The sequence below is a fragment of the Fundulus heteroclitus genome, chromosome 5 (genome assembly GCF_011125445.2).
Source record: "Fundulus heteroclitus isolate FHET01 chromosome 5, MU-UCD_Fhet_4.1, whole genome shotgun sequence".
Taxonomy (NCBI): domain Eukaryota; kingdom Metazoa; phylum Chordata; class Actinopteri; order Cyprinodontiformes; family Fundulidae; genus Fundulus; species Fundulus heteroclitus.
This window is the reverse complement of record NC_046365.1, coordinates 27090167-27106477: the sequence shown is the minus strand read 5'-3', so window position 1 is coordinate 27106477 and position 16311 is coordinate 27090167. Positions and strand designations below refer to the sequence as shown.

At 40.9% G+C, this 16311-nt stretch overlaps 1 protein-coding gene across 4 annotated transcripts in view; it reads right to left on the bottom strand.

Annotated features, from left to right (window-relative positions):
- add3a (adducin 3 (gamma) a) overlaps positions 1-14350 on the bottom strand; it is a 56805-nt gene extending 42455 nt beyond the window's left edge. For all 4 annotated transcript variants that reach the window (XM_021318744.2, XM_021318745.2, XM_012866959.3 and 1 more), the window contains exon 1: positions 14071-14350. In XM_021318744.2, the coding sequence (XP_021174419.2) occupies positions 14071-14265 (195 nt within the window). In that variant the 5' untranslated portion in view covers positions 14266-14350. The remainder of the gene's footprint in view (positions 1-14070) is intronic.
- Positions 14351-16311: the final 1961 nt, after the last annotated feature.

The window sequence follows — 16311 nt, the reverse complement described above, 5'->3', positions numbered from 1 at the left end:
TCTCCCTGGTTACATAATGCGTGTGAGAACTATCTTTTATCCGTTCTTTGTACACCTTTTTCCTACTGCACTTTTCTACTCTCACTCAACCTTTCATCAATACTGGGATACAACACTGTGAACAGTCAGCATTTCTTAGCAGTGATCACTTGTGGCTTAATCTCATTGTGGAGAGTATCAGTAACATCCTGCAGTCAATTCAGCCATCATGTCAGTATCGACACGTCTGTAGCAAAAATTGTTCTTGTTTGCACAGGTGATATTCAAGTTTTCTGTTAAGGTTAAGATAATTTTTTAAATTTTTGATAGCCATAAGCCTTAATCTTTAAGACTTCACAGAAATAAGCTCTTGAAATATTTCATTCTGTGTGTAACGAGTCCATTCAAGAAGTATATGAGACATTAAATGACTATATTTTCATTAATTAAGTTATACCACAGAATGTGCAAAACAACAGAGAAAGTGCAAACCTTTCTAACACATGAACACCAAAAAATGTTTAACTAACGCCATCTTGCAGTGAAACCAATCAGAAACCGCGCGAGGCGCCATGACAACACACGCCAGGAACCATTTAAACTGCCGGCCATCTGCTCCCTGATGTGTGCGTGCACGTTCTCAAAAGATTATGACGACAGGGATTTGATTCCTCTCATCGAAACAGATTAATCTGGGAACATAAAGTGGATCGTATCGTTAATATTTCCACCCCCCCTCCCCCTCCCCCTCCCCCTCACACACAAACACACACATCTGCAGCAGTGAAAACAACAACACATGTCAGCTGTGATCTTCAGCTGCTGTGGCGTGGTTGTAGAAACCTCTAAAACCAACAACAGGAAATCAGATAAGAGACAAAGTTACATCATTTCAGCAAATAGAGCAGATATCCATTCCAGTGCACGGCTAGAGTCGAATCACAGGCAGAAACACAACGGAAAGCAGGTCTGTTCACTTATGTCAACTCAGATGAATAAGGAAATGTATACGCAACTTTTCTTCTAATCTTTGAAAATGAAAGAGCAGAGCATTAAATCAACATTTTGATAGGAACCTGGCCATGCTGAAGCCTTAAAGTGAAGTGAAAATGCTCCTGCCAAAAAGAAAAAAAAAAGAAAAATGAAGTTGATCTGCTCTCAGCAGCTGTCCTGTAGGATCAAAGCTGTCTTTATTAGTCTTAATTACATTACTTTAGTTGCTTGGAAACCTTGTGCTTTTCCTGCCTGTGCTCGACAGTTCAAGTAATCAAATAATAAAACATTTAGAACTCATTTTCTATTCCATGATATTGGTCTGTTTACGTTTTCTACCACATTCGCTTCGTCATAATTCTCAAACTGTGTCACAAATGGGGTTTTTTTGTCCTGCAAATTCTCTGCACTGACTCTTATTTCCTAAGTTTCTGCAGGAGTCGCTGCTGCCGATGCAGGTGACGCTAAAACTGTTGCACGTATTACTTTTATTAACTTTCCTGGAACGAAGCCAGTCCGACACGTCTCTGCTTGCGTCTTCAACGAAAGTTGTGTGACTTTAGGTAACATCAGCCCTAAATCACTCCCACACATTTGTGTCTTCATGATGAACATTGTTTGCTATAACTCAGGCAGCAGGCTATAATTTAATGCAGCATAAAACAGGTTAGAGTTTTAACTCTGCAGAGCTCAACCTATAAAACAACAGAAGGAAACTCATTTAAGGTTTCTACGGGATTTTCACTGTATGACTACATTAAGTTTAAATAAAGTGTAAAAGTATTACCGTTTGCACAAAAATACAACTATAACATGAATTGCTTGGTTTAATTTAAAACAAAAGAAAGTTATTTCCTCAGCCGCAAAATTATTACATTTATAACAATCACAACATTCACAAAATCAGCTAAAATTGTAACTATATTTAGGAATAAAAACCAAATTTAGCAGTAGTTTCAAAGTAAACATGCTTATGATGCAGACTATTAAACTCCTCTTCGTGTTTCTGAAAGGCCAAATTAGTCTTTCCCTCGAATGACAGACTGTCATTTGTCAGTCAGCTGAGTGGCAGTGTGCAGCAACAGCTGGGGAAGGGGGAATCCAAAAAAACTCCATACTTTTAGAGTTTTCCATCATTTTTTTGCCCATTTTATAAATATAAACACAAAGGTTCACCATTCTTTAATGGCAGATATTTCTTCTATGGATGGATGGATGGACACAGACGACTTTTCAAACGATGACAAAGACAAAGGCCGCGAACAGAAATATATTTTCCCAATGTGTTTTCTTTTTACCCAGACCTGTCCAGACCAGGAACAACACGTCTGAGGTGGACTCTCAGCTTTTCCAGACTGTATAGAAACCCTGCAACGTTCACGATGAGACAGACGAGGTTCAACAAAATACATTTCATCCTCTCTCCCACAAAAAAAAAAATGCTTCGCCGTCTACCTGGAAGAACACACTGACCTGGATTTTCACTATCTCGCATACTTAAGCTGGTCTAACAAAGAAAATAAAAACGGATGAAGGCAGCTGCAAGCTCCAAAATGAGAGCGCCGAAACACAAAAGACAAATAAGCCCTCAGACAAGGACACACATTCCAGCTATGTCCTAAAAGGCAAACGGTCTGAGGGCAGATCAGGCCTGTAATTTCAGACACGGTCTCCCCAGTTATATAAGCACAGGGCTGCTCCTTCAAGCCTCCGACGTGACAGTGTTAGAAAGTGGAGAAGAGCCGGCCTGAAAAACCTGCCAATGCTATCGATCTTCCACCATTAAACTTCAGAGTGTGCGTCAAAGAAAGCGATTGCAGACTGCAGCTGCTACGTCTCGGTACTCTGCAGTAACTCTTTTGCAGGGACAATGCACTTGTTCACCTCCACAGAACACACGGGGGCTAATGCAGACTTATGGAAACCTTTAAAAACATTTGAGTTAATCAGTGCAGGGAGACGACTAACAATCATTACTGGTTGTTTTATCCATCACGGTGCAACACAGGACGAGCAACCACACCCACTCACAAAAGGTGAATTAGAGAAATTAACCTTTAACATGCATGTTTGCAGGACGTTGGAGTGCCCAGAGAGATTCCACGCATTCACATAGAGAACATGCAGACAGACCCCCGTGTCGGGATTTGCACCCAGAACCCTCTTGCTACACTGCAACAACTGCTCCACCATACATCCCGCAAACTTTCATATCAATCTGATTTATTCTGTTCCTGTTAAAAACACTGGAAGTTTGTCCTTGGATCTACTTGCGGATATTGTATAAAAGTTTTTACATAGTGGCCGACGACCAGGAATAAGTACAACATTAGAGACTAAAAAGCTAGTTTCACTTGTTATGAACTAATACATTTCTGCCAGTGGACCAGTGACAGTGTGCTCCTCAGCAAGACCTTGTTTGCAGATATCTTGTAGAAGTGTTGAAAGTAGGCATGGGCTGGTACGTCATTCTCCCAGTGCGAGAATCCTGACTAAAATACCACAGAGCCACTGTACTTTGAAACCAAAACATGCTGTATGTTCCAATAGCTTTTATTCAAAACTGAAAACATATTAAATACTTATTAAAACCCTCATTTTAGAGCTGAAATAATGTTGTCCATTACATTTATTTAGTAGTTTTTGAGTGTTTGCGTTTGACAAAGATGTATCCATTGATTGTCTTATTATGTAGAATAAATGATTAAAACTACTAGTGGTTTTCTAGAAAACATATTTTTTTACACAGAAAATTCTGTCTTGTTGTGTCGCCAGTCGGTTTATATAACATCTTAGCCTTCTGAGTCGTAATCGACTCATTTCCCACCCGAGTGCCTAAAGATTTCCATCCTAATCAAAGATTATGTCCCTAATCTTTATCTCTACCAAACACAAAAACGTTGATCAGAGCACATTCTGTCCATTGATGCATTTATAGACAGTTCTTAGTTTATGTTGTTTCATAAAAGGCAAAATAAGATATTTTTAAAATATCTCTTATAAAAGGCAAACAAAGGAAAATAGGCTGAATCTGGCTGCTTGATTGGTGCGTCTCTCAGTAGCGGCTTTTTAATAGGGGGCGCTCGGGTGCCCCCCCATCACAATTTGTATAAATAAATAAATGAACTTAAATAAATAAACTTAATTCAATTACTTGTTACCAATTGAAGCAATCCATTTAAGTTGGAGCTGCATTCTCTTTTTAGAGTGCTGATTAATTCAAAACGACAGATAAAGGAACTTAGACTAGACCGACAACACGCAAGTGACTGTGGACCGATTCATGTTCAAGAAGAGTTTATTGTTGTGTGATAATCTCCGACCTCTAGTGCGAAAATGTTTATCATCAGCTGCCACTGGTGCCTCTCCTGAAGACTGGGGCAAATATTCCAGCAGTGTAGCTGATGGTGACTATGGTTTGTTAGTAACAACTCAAATAAGACCAGAACCAAAAGACAACAGGAAACGCTTGAGGCAAACCATGCAGAAAATACCAGAACTCAAATAAAACTTCTGCAGATTCTAAAAAAATACAAGAACACACAATAAAAACACACATAAAAATCATATACTCTGCAGGAACAAAACCAGCAACAAACCACAACAGAACAGCCCGACGATTTGATCAGTAAGTAATTACAACACGTTGTGTGCGCACATTTCAGTCGCAAGGTAGGTAAACTACAGCAAAACTTGCCAAAAACAGAGTATTTCCGCTTTTTGATGCTGAAGGAATGCCTCTTCTCCTGGAAGTTCAACAACCTGAAGTTCCCAGAGGGAAACCCAGATGCCTGAGCTTGGCTCAGAGAGGAGACGTGGCGGCTTTAAAGAGACCCTCTGCAGAGACTCTAACTACCAAATCTTCTATCAAACGTGAACTTCCGAACTCAAAAGAGAAAGTGGGAAAACATAATGAACGACACTTTTGACATTTCCTTCACATGTGGGGGGCTCTCAGCAGAGCCCCATTGAAGTGCCATAAATTATCCGCTTGTGATCTCTGGAAAGCACGTGGGGCAGGCTTTCTTTGAAAACCGCGGAACAGGTGCTAAAAGGGAATCACTAAACCACTTCCCTGGACAAAGAATAAGCAGAAACACAAGCTTCAGATGGAAAAAGCGAGGAAATAGAATGAGTCGGGGAGGAAAAAAGAGGAAAAATAAAAGCAGGACGAACGGAGAAGCTTAAAATAGAAACAGCATGTGGAGGAACACGTCAAATTCAATTTCATCTAAATTTAATCTGGTGCTCATGATGGCTTTTACCCTCCCGGTCTCAGTTATGGTAAATCCCAGCCGCTGAAGACGAACACGGAGAGGCTTTCCACACAAAATAACAAAAAAACACAGTAATACCTCGGTTTAGCCTCCGCACGTGAAAATCTTCTTCTTGTGTAACAGTAAAACCAACTGAGAGAGCCTCGTAAAAGACCTCAAGAAAAATGTCATGATGTGTAAGTCATTCGAACCAGTAGCTTACATATACAACATTTAAAGATCATTTTCTGTGAACACTTCGTTGCCCTAAATGATCTTGTTCAGTAAGCAGTGAGAAGAGATATATAAGGATTGATAAACAGAAGAAGAAAAACAGTTCATCATTTCACAAACCCATAAAAAACCATTAATAAACTTTACTGCTCGTTTAGATTGAACAAACTGAGCAATGTCGGGCTGTTAATTCCAGTAAACTTGTCACAGGCCTGTCCACTTAAAGACTCTCTCTCTTTTTCTTCATAGTAGGTACACCTGGTCTGGCGTTCTGTTAACTGTGACATCATCCAGAGAAGACGGCTCACCCGCTACTACCATCTAATGTAGAACAGATTACTAGATCAATGTGTGCTTCTGTGCTTTTTTGTCTCTCTTGTTGTGTCTCTGCTCTGTCTTCTGTAACCCCAGTCGGTCGAGGCAGATGACCGTTCATACTGAGCCCGGTTCTGCCGGAGGTTTTCCTTCCCGTTAATGGGGAGTTTTTCTTCCCACTGTCGCTTCATGCTTGCTCAGTATGAGGGATTGCTGCAAAGCCATGGACAATGCAGACGACTCTCCCTGTGGCTCTACGCTTCTCCAGGAGTGAATGCTGCTTGTCGGGACTTTGATGCAATCAACTGGTTCCCTTATATAGGACATTTTTGACCAATCTGTATAATCTGACCCAATCTGTATAATATGATTGAACTTGATTTTGTAAAGTGCCTTGAGATGACATGTTTCATGATTTGGCGCTATATAAATAAAATTGAATTGAATTGAATTGAACGATGCAGCGAGTAAAATGCCTCGCAAAAGTATTCACATCTTTGAATTTTTGTCACTTCAAACTTTCATGTGATAAACAGACCAACACAAAGTAGTGCGCGGTTGTTAAGTGAAGCGGTAAATGGACTAGTCTAGTCAAGCTGACCACTGACCAGACACATTCACCCAATTCACACTCACAAGCACAGATACGCAGCTTGCAACTAGGTGCCTTGCTTTAGGGCACATCTGCACGTGACAACAAGAAACTGCAATAAAAGTTTCTGACGCAAGACAACTACTCTACTCACCAATCCACCGTAGCCCAAGGAAAATTATACATTTCCACTTGAAATTTATGTGAAGATGGTAAAGCTAAACACACTGTAAAACACACCCAGAAAAAAAATAAAACTCTTAACAGGCTGAAAAAAGACTTGAGACTGGTGGAGAGGTTCGCCTTCTAGTAAAAACCTTAACAAACCTTAACATACAACCAGAGCGCCGACTGAACGGTTTAGATCAGGAGTCAGCAACCTTTCGAACCCCAAGAGCCATTTTTTACCTTTGGTCCAGTTCAACAAAGTTAGTTTAGAGCCACAAAAGCAACATAATTCTTCCTAGTTTTCATTATACCTAAGACCACAAGTTTATTTAGATTTTTAAATGAAAGAACAATTTTACTTTTGCTTTCACATTCAACATTTATTTCTCCAATGGGACGTTTAATTTCTATCTACAATGACATCAAAGAGGCATGTAGTTTGCAACTTTTTGACAAGAAAAAAATTGTTATATGTTATATGGAATGTTATATATATAACGCAGGAAAATACCTAAGAAAAGTTGCTAAAGCTAGCATTTTAATGACATTTTCATTTTAAAACTTGGAATTCAATTATTTGGCATGTTTAGCCAAAGTTATTAAGAGCCGCTGTCTCTTGAGCTGCAGGTTGCAACCACCGGGGTAGATTAAATCATATAAATGTGTTAGAATGGCCTAGTCAAAGCCTAAATCTAAACCCAATTAAACATCAGAGCCAAAAACTATTTTAACAGATGCTTTCCATCCAGTCTGACTGATCTAGATGTTCACAGGTGATAGAGACCACAACACGCCCGGTGGTGATTTTGCTGAATATTTGCTCAGTGGGGGGGGGGGGGGGGGGGGGGAAGCAAGTCCATAAAAAACTGATTTTCCTTTGTTTGTAAAAGAAACAATAATAATTATCATTTTCCCTTCCCTTCAGAATTATACACAACTTTGTGTTGGTCTATCACAAAAAAAAAAATCCCACAAAAACACATTCACATTTGTGGTTGACAAAATTCAAAGAAGTTCAAGAGGCGTGAATACGATTGCAAGAGCCTGAAATCATTTCCATTAAATTCTCCAACAGCCGTGTTACATTAATTGATTTTGCACTGCTGTTGAACACGTACTGAATAACTCTCCACACTGCTTAGTGGATTTAAAAAAAAAAACAATGTTTTTAGTGTTTAGGTGTAGCCTTTGATTTTTAAAGGTAAAGAAGCTGGCAGAGTTTATGCAGTCCCTCCTGATCTATGCTGGTCGAGCTCAAAATAAAACCTGCCATCTGAGCAATTGCAACATGTAATCTACAACCAACACCAGAGCCATAAAACGACAACGAAAACAAACAGAGAAAGGATGGATGGAAAAAAAGAAAGGGGAGGAACCACAGCTAATGACGTGCGGCTTTTTCTGCAAAATGGGAAATGTGCAGAAAAAGGCACATAATGCCGCGTCCAGCTGGTGGCACATAAGTTATTGTTGTGTCTGAATATTAGAAAAACTGCCCTAAGAGGCCAGAGGTCTTTATGTGAGCGCCGCAGGGAGATCAGTTTGGCTCGTGTTCAAAGCCACACGGTGCAGAAGCAACACACAAAGCAGTGTGTGAGCAGGAGAACAACACAACAACAACAGCAACAACGAACAGAAACACTGCGCTGCAGTCGTAAATGATGACGGCAGCTGACCGTCAAATGGTCGACGCAACAGTTAGTATAGTTGTGGAAAAAAAAAAGGTCTGGACCAAAGGCAATTTATAGCAGTAGAGGGAAATATTTTAAAAAAAGTATTCATTCACCGATCCAATGCATTGAGTCCAGGTCATCCAATCTTACCTGACTCCGCCAGATAGATTTGCTCCGCATATCCATCTGGAAACCTTCCGTTGAAGTAATTTTGGGAAGGGGCGAAAATACTGGTTAGCTGATTGGCCTATGTTGGTGATAGACGGGCCAAATAAACCAATCAGATTCGTTGTCGCTCGTAACAGAGCGACGACGAAAACACAACCACAAGCCAAGCTACTCTTGCTGCTGCAGGTAAAGGCTCGTTAGCTCAGCAAAGAAATACTCTGTAATTCCGATAAAACTTGCTCGATAGCCACTCTAACGCTAGTTTCATCGGCTGAAGCCGCCATGTTGTTTAGACTGAACTGACGCGCTTCCCGTTGCGTCACACCTCAACCCGCCTCAAAGCCAACGCTGATTGGACGTTCGTTTGGTGAACGGCTCCAAATTTTCTTTAACGGAGAGTAGCCAGACTGATCTGCGAGTGAAACCTTGAAAGCTCACGAGATCAGGATGGTCTCACGAGGCTACATCCAATCACCTTCATGGCCACAAGTGGATGAAATCCAAGCTAAGAAAATTCTTTTTGTTTGCTACACTCAAAGCGGTGTAGCCCCTTGTTCTCTTTCAAGCTTCTGCGTTACATTAACGCACAGTTTACTGAGTGCATATAGCTTCCGTATATATATCCTTTTTACTTCTTATTTTACTGTATTCTTATTTTTTTTGTCTGCAGCATCAAATTCCTTGTAAGTGCAAACCTACTTGGCGATTAAACTTGAGTCTGATTCTGTGCGCTGTTATTTTGATATTTTCTTATTATTACTATTGTTAGTGTTAGCTATCATAGTAGGATATTATTATTATTATTATTATTATTATTATTATGTCAGCAGTATTTTGGGTTGTCAAAGTGGTTGCGTTCTTTTTAATCATCTTCATGGCCGGTCTAGTCTACCACCTGAACCAGACGTGGCCAGTCGGGCCATTAATCTAATAAAGTAAACTTTAGGCCACAACTAAGGTCTCCTTTTCCCTCCGCTGCACAACCAATCTGTCTCTGACACTGACCCACAGAGCTCGTTTCCCTGCGCGGCCAGGACAAGACCATTTGAAATCAGGAGACCCAGGCAGTGATGGTATAAAAACCAAAAGCAACTCACATCACTCACATTGAGGTACTGTTGTTCGTAAATCAACAACGCATTGTTACTCAAGGTTCTAGACAACCAAATTAAAATCTCCGACTTGTGGATAAAACCCCTTGTGCTACTATAATATGCTTACTTCTTATTTAAATATGCAACCGTCAACATTAATGACACGAAAAGAATTGCTTTACGGGGAAGGTTAGCTTTTTGTTTCCGTAGTGTCTGTAGGAATCTGAGATTGACATAAATCACCAGCTCTCCCGCTGAGCAGCTCTGCCAAATAACGTCTGATAAGGATAGAACGGCGGTTGCTTTGCTAGACAGACCACATAAACTTTTATTGACGGTCGGCGCGGACAGACAATCAGCAATGGCACGACAGCAGCCTGCGGCGAACTGTCTGCTCAGGGCAGCGCCCTCACATGCCCTCTGCTGCTCGCTCTGCTGCTACTCTTGAGTCGGGGACACCAGCAGGGAGCGAAGTGGAAACCTGCAGCAGAGAGAGAGGAGCTCTCGGCCTTTAAGACTGCGCTGAAAAACAGCGAATGCCAAAGGAAAGCGCACTCACCATGTGCAGGAAGTTAATAACATATTGAACTGGGAGAAAGAACAGGTAGCCAGATGCATTTCAGCACAAGCATCCAGTAAGGCTGCAAGTGCCCATGCAAAAGTATTCACCCGCCACCTTTAAATGCCACATTTCTTCCTGTTATAACAACAAAATCTTACGTGTTTGATTGTGATTTTATGTCAAATTCAAAGCTGAGCAGCATTTTTTTTATATTCAGACACAGAAGTCCTAAAAATGTGGGGTATCTGTATTCAGCATCCTTCACAACCAACTGCCTTCATACCTAGTTAGTAAAGAGAGTCCATATAAGCTAATCTTTGTTCTGAGGCCCATGGTAACTCGGGAGGCTCTACAGCCGACTCTAGTTAGATGACACACAACACGTTACCCTGAATGCAACGTCTCCAAAACACGGTGGTGGCAACATCAGGTGTTTTAGCCTGATGTTGCCACCACCGTGTTTTGGAAACAGGGCAACCCTGGAAGGAAACCTGTTGAAAGCAGCAAAAGAGCTGGAACTACTCAGCGGCTAACCCTCCAACAAGACAATGCCACTAAACATTCAACCAGAAATGCAGTTGAATGGCTTTTGGGACATGTGTTCGAATGGCCTAGTCAAAGCCCAGACTAACTCAACTGAGAATCTGTGGTCTACATAGACTCTGAACACACTTGAGCTGTTTTTGCAAAGAAGAACAGATAAAAATAAAAGTGTCTGGAAAGCCGGAAGCAACAAACCTCGAGTCTTGTGGCTTTTATTGAAGCAAAAAGCAGCTCCGCAAAGTATTGACTCGCAAATTCATGCCTCAGAATTAAATCCTTTTCCTTACACTTCCGAACTATACAATACCAAAGGTTGGTTGGTCAAGAAAAACCCACTAAAAAAACAAAACAAAAAAAACAACAGACCCCGTGGAAGTTCACGGCAGCAACTTGAAAAAAAAATGCAGAAAAGCTCAAGGAGTGTAAATATATTTGTAAGGCGCTGTGTCCGTCTGAGCTTTTTATGACTCCCTACTCAATGTCAGTCCTTATCTTGTAACCATAAATCTGTCCCTGCCGCTATTCAAAGTGCGTCCGTAAAACAGTGCACACAAATACACACACCTTCCACCTCTATGCAGCACTAAACGGGGATGTGCTCATCAGCGAGAGGCGAGCCCTGAGTCAACATGGCAGAGTAAATGTCCAGAGATGGTGGGCGTGCTGTAAAATCTCCAAACAACTGTTCAAAGGGCACAACACAGACCAGAATAATGGGCTCCTGGCTTTACCCGAGCTTGTGAATATGTCAGAATACGTGAGCTCAAATGGGCTGATATCAGAGTGATGACGTCCGACTGTTTAGAAGTTCGGAAAGCTAAATGAAAGGACTGCAGGTTGCTAGTTTGGCATGCACACCTCTACACCCAAACCCAGAATTTAGTTTGGAGAGCTGCTGTGTTCCCCTCATAATTCCTCGCTAAAGAGAAAAGAAACCCACAATAATTGCGCTGACGATCACGAAGCTGATCGCTGAGGATTAAACACGACCTGACTTGAGCGCCGCTGACTTACAGCGCATATTCGTAAGGGTTTCAACAGCGAGCCCGAGCGAGGGCGTGGCAGCTGGTGGTTGCGTTATGGTTTCAGTGAACCACTGACGGCTGTTGCTCTGTTGCCAGCGTCCCAGCATCAACACAGGCACAGCCGTGCACGAGCGAAGCAGCCGCTGCTGCTGCGACTTATTGAGACACGTCTTGATTAGGGCAGAATAACCGAAGTGAGAGAGAGAAGACAGGAAGGGATTGCTCAAGTATTAGTGGGTGAGGCGAATGGTTTATTTCCCCAACACCTTAATGTTGAAACCCCCCTGCAGTTTGGAGATTAAAATGGAATAATGGAAAAAAAAGACTTAAAACATGTATTTTCTCTTCTTGTTTAGTTTAACTCGATCTTTCGCAGCCTTTGTTTTGGATTTTTCAGTTAAATCGCTATTTTTTCACCCAGGTGTTTACACCGTGAGGCTAGCAGTCAGATCAGATGAGGAATTTGGACTACACAGACATGGGCAGGGCACACAAGTCCCGCCAAATAAATAATCTGTGGCAGTCGATGCATCCCAACGCATTTCCTTAATGATTCACAGCTCCACTGTGAGCTAACATGTTCCCCCACGATGAAATTCACGTGGGACCAACATGATCACAGCCTTTAATGCATGGGTTCCCAAACCCTTTTGGTTGCTGGGATTTTGTTTCTTTTCTTTTTTTTTTTATTGTTGTTACAATATTACGAGAATAAAGTAGCATATTTATAAGAACTATTGCAATAAAGTGCAGCCTTACCCCGTGTTAAAATGAGGATTGTTGTGCACCTTGTAAAGGTTTACATTGGTATCTGCTTCACAAAATAAAAGAATACAAAATCTTTTTTAGCACATCAATAGGTGGTTATGGTTATGAGGCTACAGGAAGGCCTCTGGGTCTTACCCAGCAATCAACCACTGAGCTGATGATCAACTAATACTGGGAAGTGTTGTTCTTTCTCTACTGCAGTCGCACTCCCTCTGGTGAGTAAGTGTAAATTGTAGCACTTATTTTGAAAGCTGCAATAATCTCCACAAGTCTGATAAAAGTAGGAGAAAAAGGGTCACCTGGTGTTACTGGTGTCCAACTATGTACAGCATTGGCACTCATGGCAGAGGTGGGTAAAAAGCTGCCAAATAAATGTATCTTTTGTTGCAGCAGCATGATATCCCACTGAACTCATTTCTTTCCCCTCATTAAACAAATGTACTCAAATTAAAGCTTGTCTTTTTAAAAAATATTTGTTTGTGAAATAAATCACTCACTAAACAATTATCAGCCAAATCTAATAAATGAAATCATAAAACATGCTTTTTAAGCATTGGTCTGTGTTTGTAGGAACCTTTAATTTGTAATCCCGTCAAGACTTCCTGCTGCCTTCAGATATTAACGTGATGTGAGACAGAGGCCATTTCTCTAAGCAACTCTTCAAAATGGGAAAGAGCACGTGGTTTTTGTATCTTGCAAAACATAATGCATGTATTTCTTCATGCCAATATATTATTATTATTACCATCACAATGAGTGTTTGGAATGCAACAGTGATTTTGGGTAAAATATTTCATAAATTCATAGTTTTTAAGGCTGTTAGATGGAGTCTAATTACAGTAGATGGAAACATCTGACACAAGTGCTAACACTGAAGATACAAAGGATCGAACTCAGTGTTGGAGACATCATGATGACAACAAGGAGACTGAGGAAAAGGCTGGTTTGTTGCAAGTGACAGCATTTATTTGAAAAAAAAACAAAACAACACAAAACTAAAATCCGACTTTAGGTCATTTGTGACAAAGAGTGACATTACTTCATTATACCAAGATTGAGCTTGTTGGCAAAATATAACTACTGGTGTATTTGCCAAAAAAAAAACAAAATGATCAAGTGATTGTTAAGTGGAAAAGCCTCTCATGTTCACTGTTAAGCATGGCAGGGGATCAATGATGCCGAGGGCCTGTTTCTGTTCCAAATGCCCTGGAACCATCGTTAGACTGCCGTCATAAACCATCTGAACTACCTGGACATATAAAAATAACCTGCAAGTAAACTGTCCAGTGGCTGGTCAGTGGATCTTTCAGCAGGATAATGTCCAAGACAAGAGTCCTCCTGATCAACACCAAAATGCTTTAGCAGGCACAAAAAACACACGGAATGGTCAAAGATCCCTCGCTCTGTATGCCCGATTCCTGTAAAACGAACCACACGGAGACACTATTGTGCTTTGTCAGCACAAAATGTGGTCGAATTCAGTGTCGAAAGATGCTGTGCTGTATAATGTGGCATTGGGATGTTAGAGGATCGATTTTTCTATATTTCCATACATCTGTGTGAGATTATTTACTGCAACAACACCAGCCCCATTCACCCAAACGCACTCATTGACACTCACACGCTCCTACACCCATACGCAGGTCAGGAAGCAACTTGCTGCGGACGCACATGTCAGTGTGTCCTGCTTTTGCACTTACCGGGCTCTGTAGTATCTGTGTGACACGTTTCTTCTGCTCCAGAACGTTAAAGTCCTGCCGGAGGTCCGGCGACATGTTTCTGGCTCTGATGTACTCCGGATCGTTGACGTTGACCCGGTCGAAATAGCGCTCCTTGGTCCCCCCGCCGGGTGTCGGGGGAGTGGTCACCACCTCCTGATGGCTGTTCGCACTCATGTCTGCGTCACCTTGCCGCTTTGCTCTGTGGCTGCTGCTTTGACCCCCTTACCTGAAAACCAAAGGGGTGGACACGTTACAATAGGTTTACATTTAGCTCATAAATAACTCTCTGTTGGGGGCCTGTGCTCCCATAGCGAAGGAGTAATGGTGAAAACAACAGAACTACGGCAATGCTGGATGCAAACCCAGCAGTTGTCATAGTGCAAAGCAGATTTGCTTGCATTGAGTAAATGCAAATAAATAAATAAATAAATGTGTATTTTTATTTATATGCTTTTTATCTTTAGGCTACTGCAGATGCAAAGGCTTCACACCTACAGGCATATAAGAGACACCTAACTTCTACAGTGCATTGCACAAGTGAAATTCAATGTACACTACAAAAAAGAGCTATTCGAATTGCTCATAAAGTAAATTATTTACATCCCACTAATTTATTGTTTCTAAATTCTTCCAATTTAAAATTGTTTGATCTTGTAAATTTAAGGACTGCGCAAATAATGTTTAGAGCGTCAACTGGCTCTCTTTCAGATAATGTCTTAAAACTTTTTCAGGAGCGGGAGGCACTTAGCACTTATAATCTTAGAGGCGAAAATCAATTATACCAACCAAAAGTAAGAACTACATTGAAATCAATGTGCATCTCAAGTCGTGGTGTCGCCCTCTGGAATAGTTTATCGGAGGAACAAAAGTGTTGTGAAAACATAAATCTTTTTAAAAAAATATTTAAGCGGGATGTCCTGAGAAAATACCTGGAAGAGAGTGAGTGATGTTCTATGAGGGTGGTGTGGTGTAGGGAAGGAGATAGTTGGGCCAGTGTGTTGTCTTGTATGCATGAGTGTGGATGTGTCGTTTGTCTTTGTCTTGTCGTTTGCAGGTCTTGGGAGTGTCCCTGGGATGAGCGGGAGGGGATTGGACATGTATAAGCTTTTGCTTCTTCCATCCCCCTTTCAAGCCATGCATCTGTATTGTTTATCAGTATATGTATTGTAAAATGTGTGCAGGTTTGAAATAAACTTTTGAATTGAATTGAATTGAATTGAAATGTACTGTATTGTGGTTTAATTTTATTTGTTCTCTAAATTCTTTGCAATAGAAATCTGAAAAGTGTGACATGCATTTATATTCAGCGCCCTGAGGCCATACTTTGTAGAATCACCTTTTAGGTATGTCTCTACCACATTTCCACATCAGGAGACTGAAATTCGCCATTGCAGAGTATTTTCTCTGGACGTTCTTCCATAAAGACCAGATAATACTTTTGGTGTCGACAGATTCTCCCTCCTGAGCTGCAGATCTCTGCAGTTCCTCCAGAGATACTATACGACTATAGACTGATTAACACTCAGTTTAGGTGTCATTGCTGGTTTGCAGTTGTGCCACATTCTTTCCATTTTCACATGAAGTCCTCAGTGAGATGTTCCAAGACAGAGACGCTGCTCTAAACGTCTCTCTGATCTGTCTGCTGATTTTGTTGGTCTTCACGATGCCGTTTTTCCTCTAATGTCTTCTAACAAACATCTGAAGCCCTCACAGAACGGCTTTATATATACTGAGATTAAACGACACACAAGTGGGGTCTTTTTACTAATCCGGTGACATTTGAATGCAATCGGTGGCGCTGGATTTTATTTAAGGGCGTTAGACTGAAGAGGGGGGAGAACATAAATTCCTGCCACACTTTGGATTTTTTTTTATTTGTAAAAGAATTAAAAAAGACACGTATCCATCTATTTGCACAATTCAGTAATCACTACTTTGTGTTTATCTGACATAAAATTGCTTGAGGTTGTGAGATGACAAAATACGGCAACGTTCGAAGGAATGAATTAATCAAATTTCTAGGAATCATAAAGCAACACTTTGAAAAAGTGTTTAAAAGATGAAATCCAAAAAAACATTTTTTTTCTTTCCCAAATTAATCAAACGTTGACCCCCAAATATAACCACAGATGCTACAAATCTCACATCACATCTACAGTTGTGTAAATGAAAAGTTTCCCTCTGCTTCAGCCCATCCCTGCCCGGAGTAATGGAAACCGC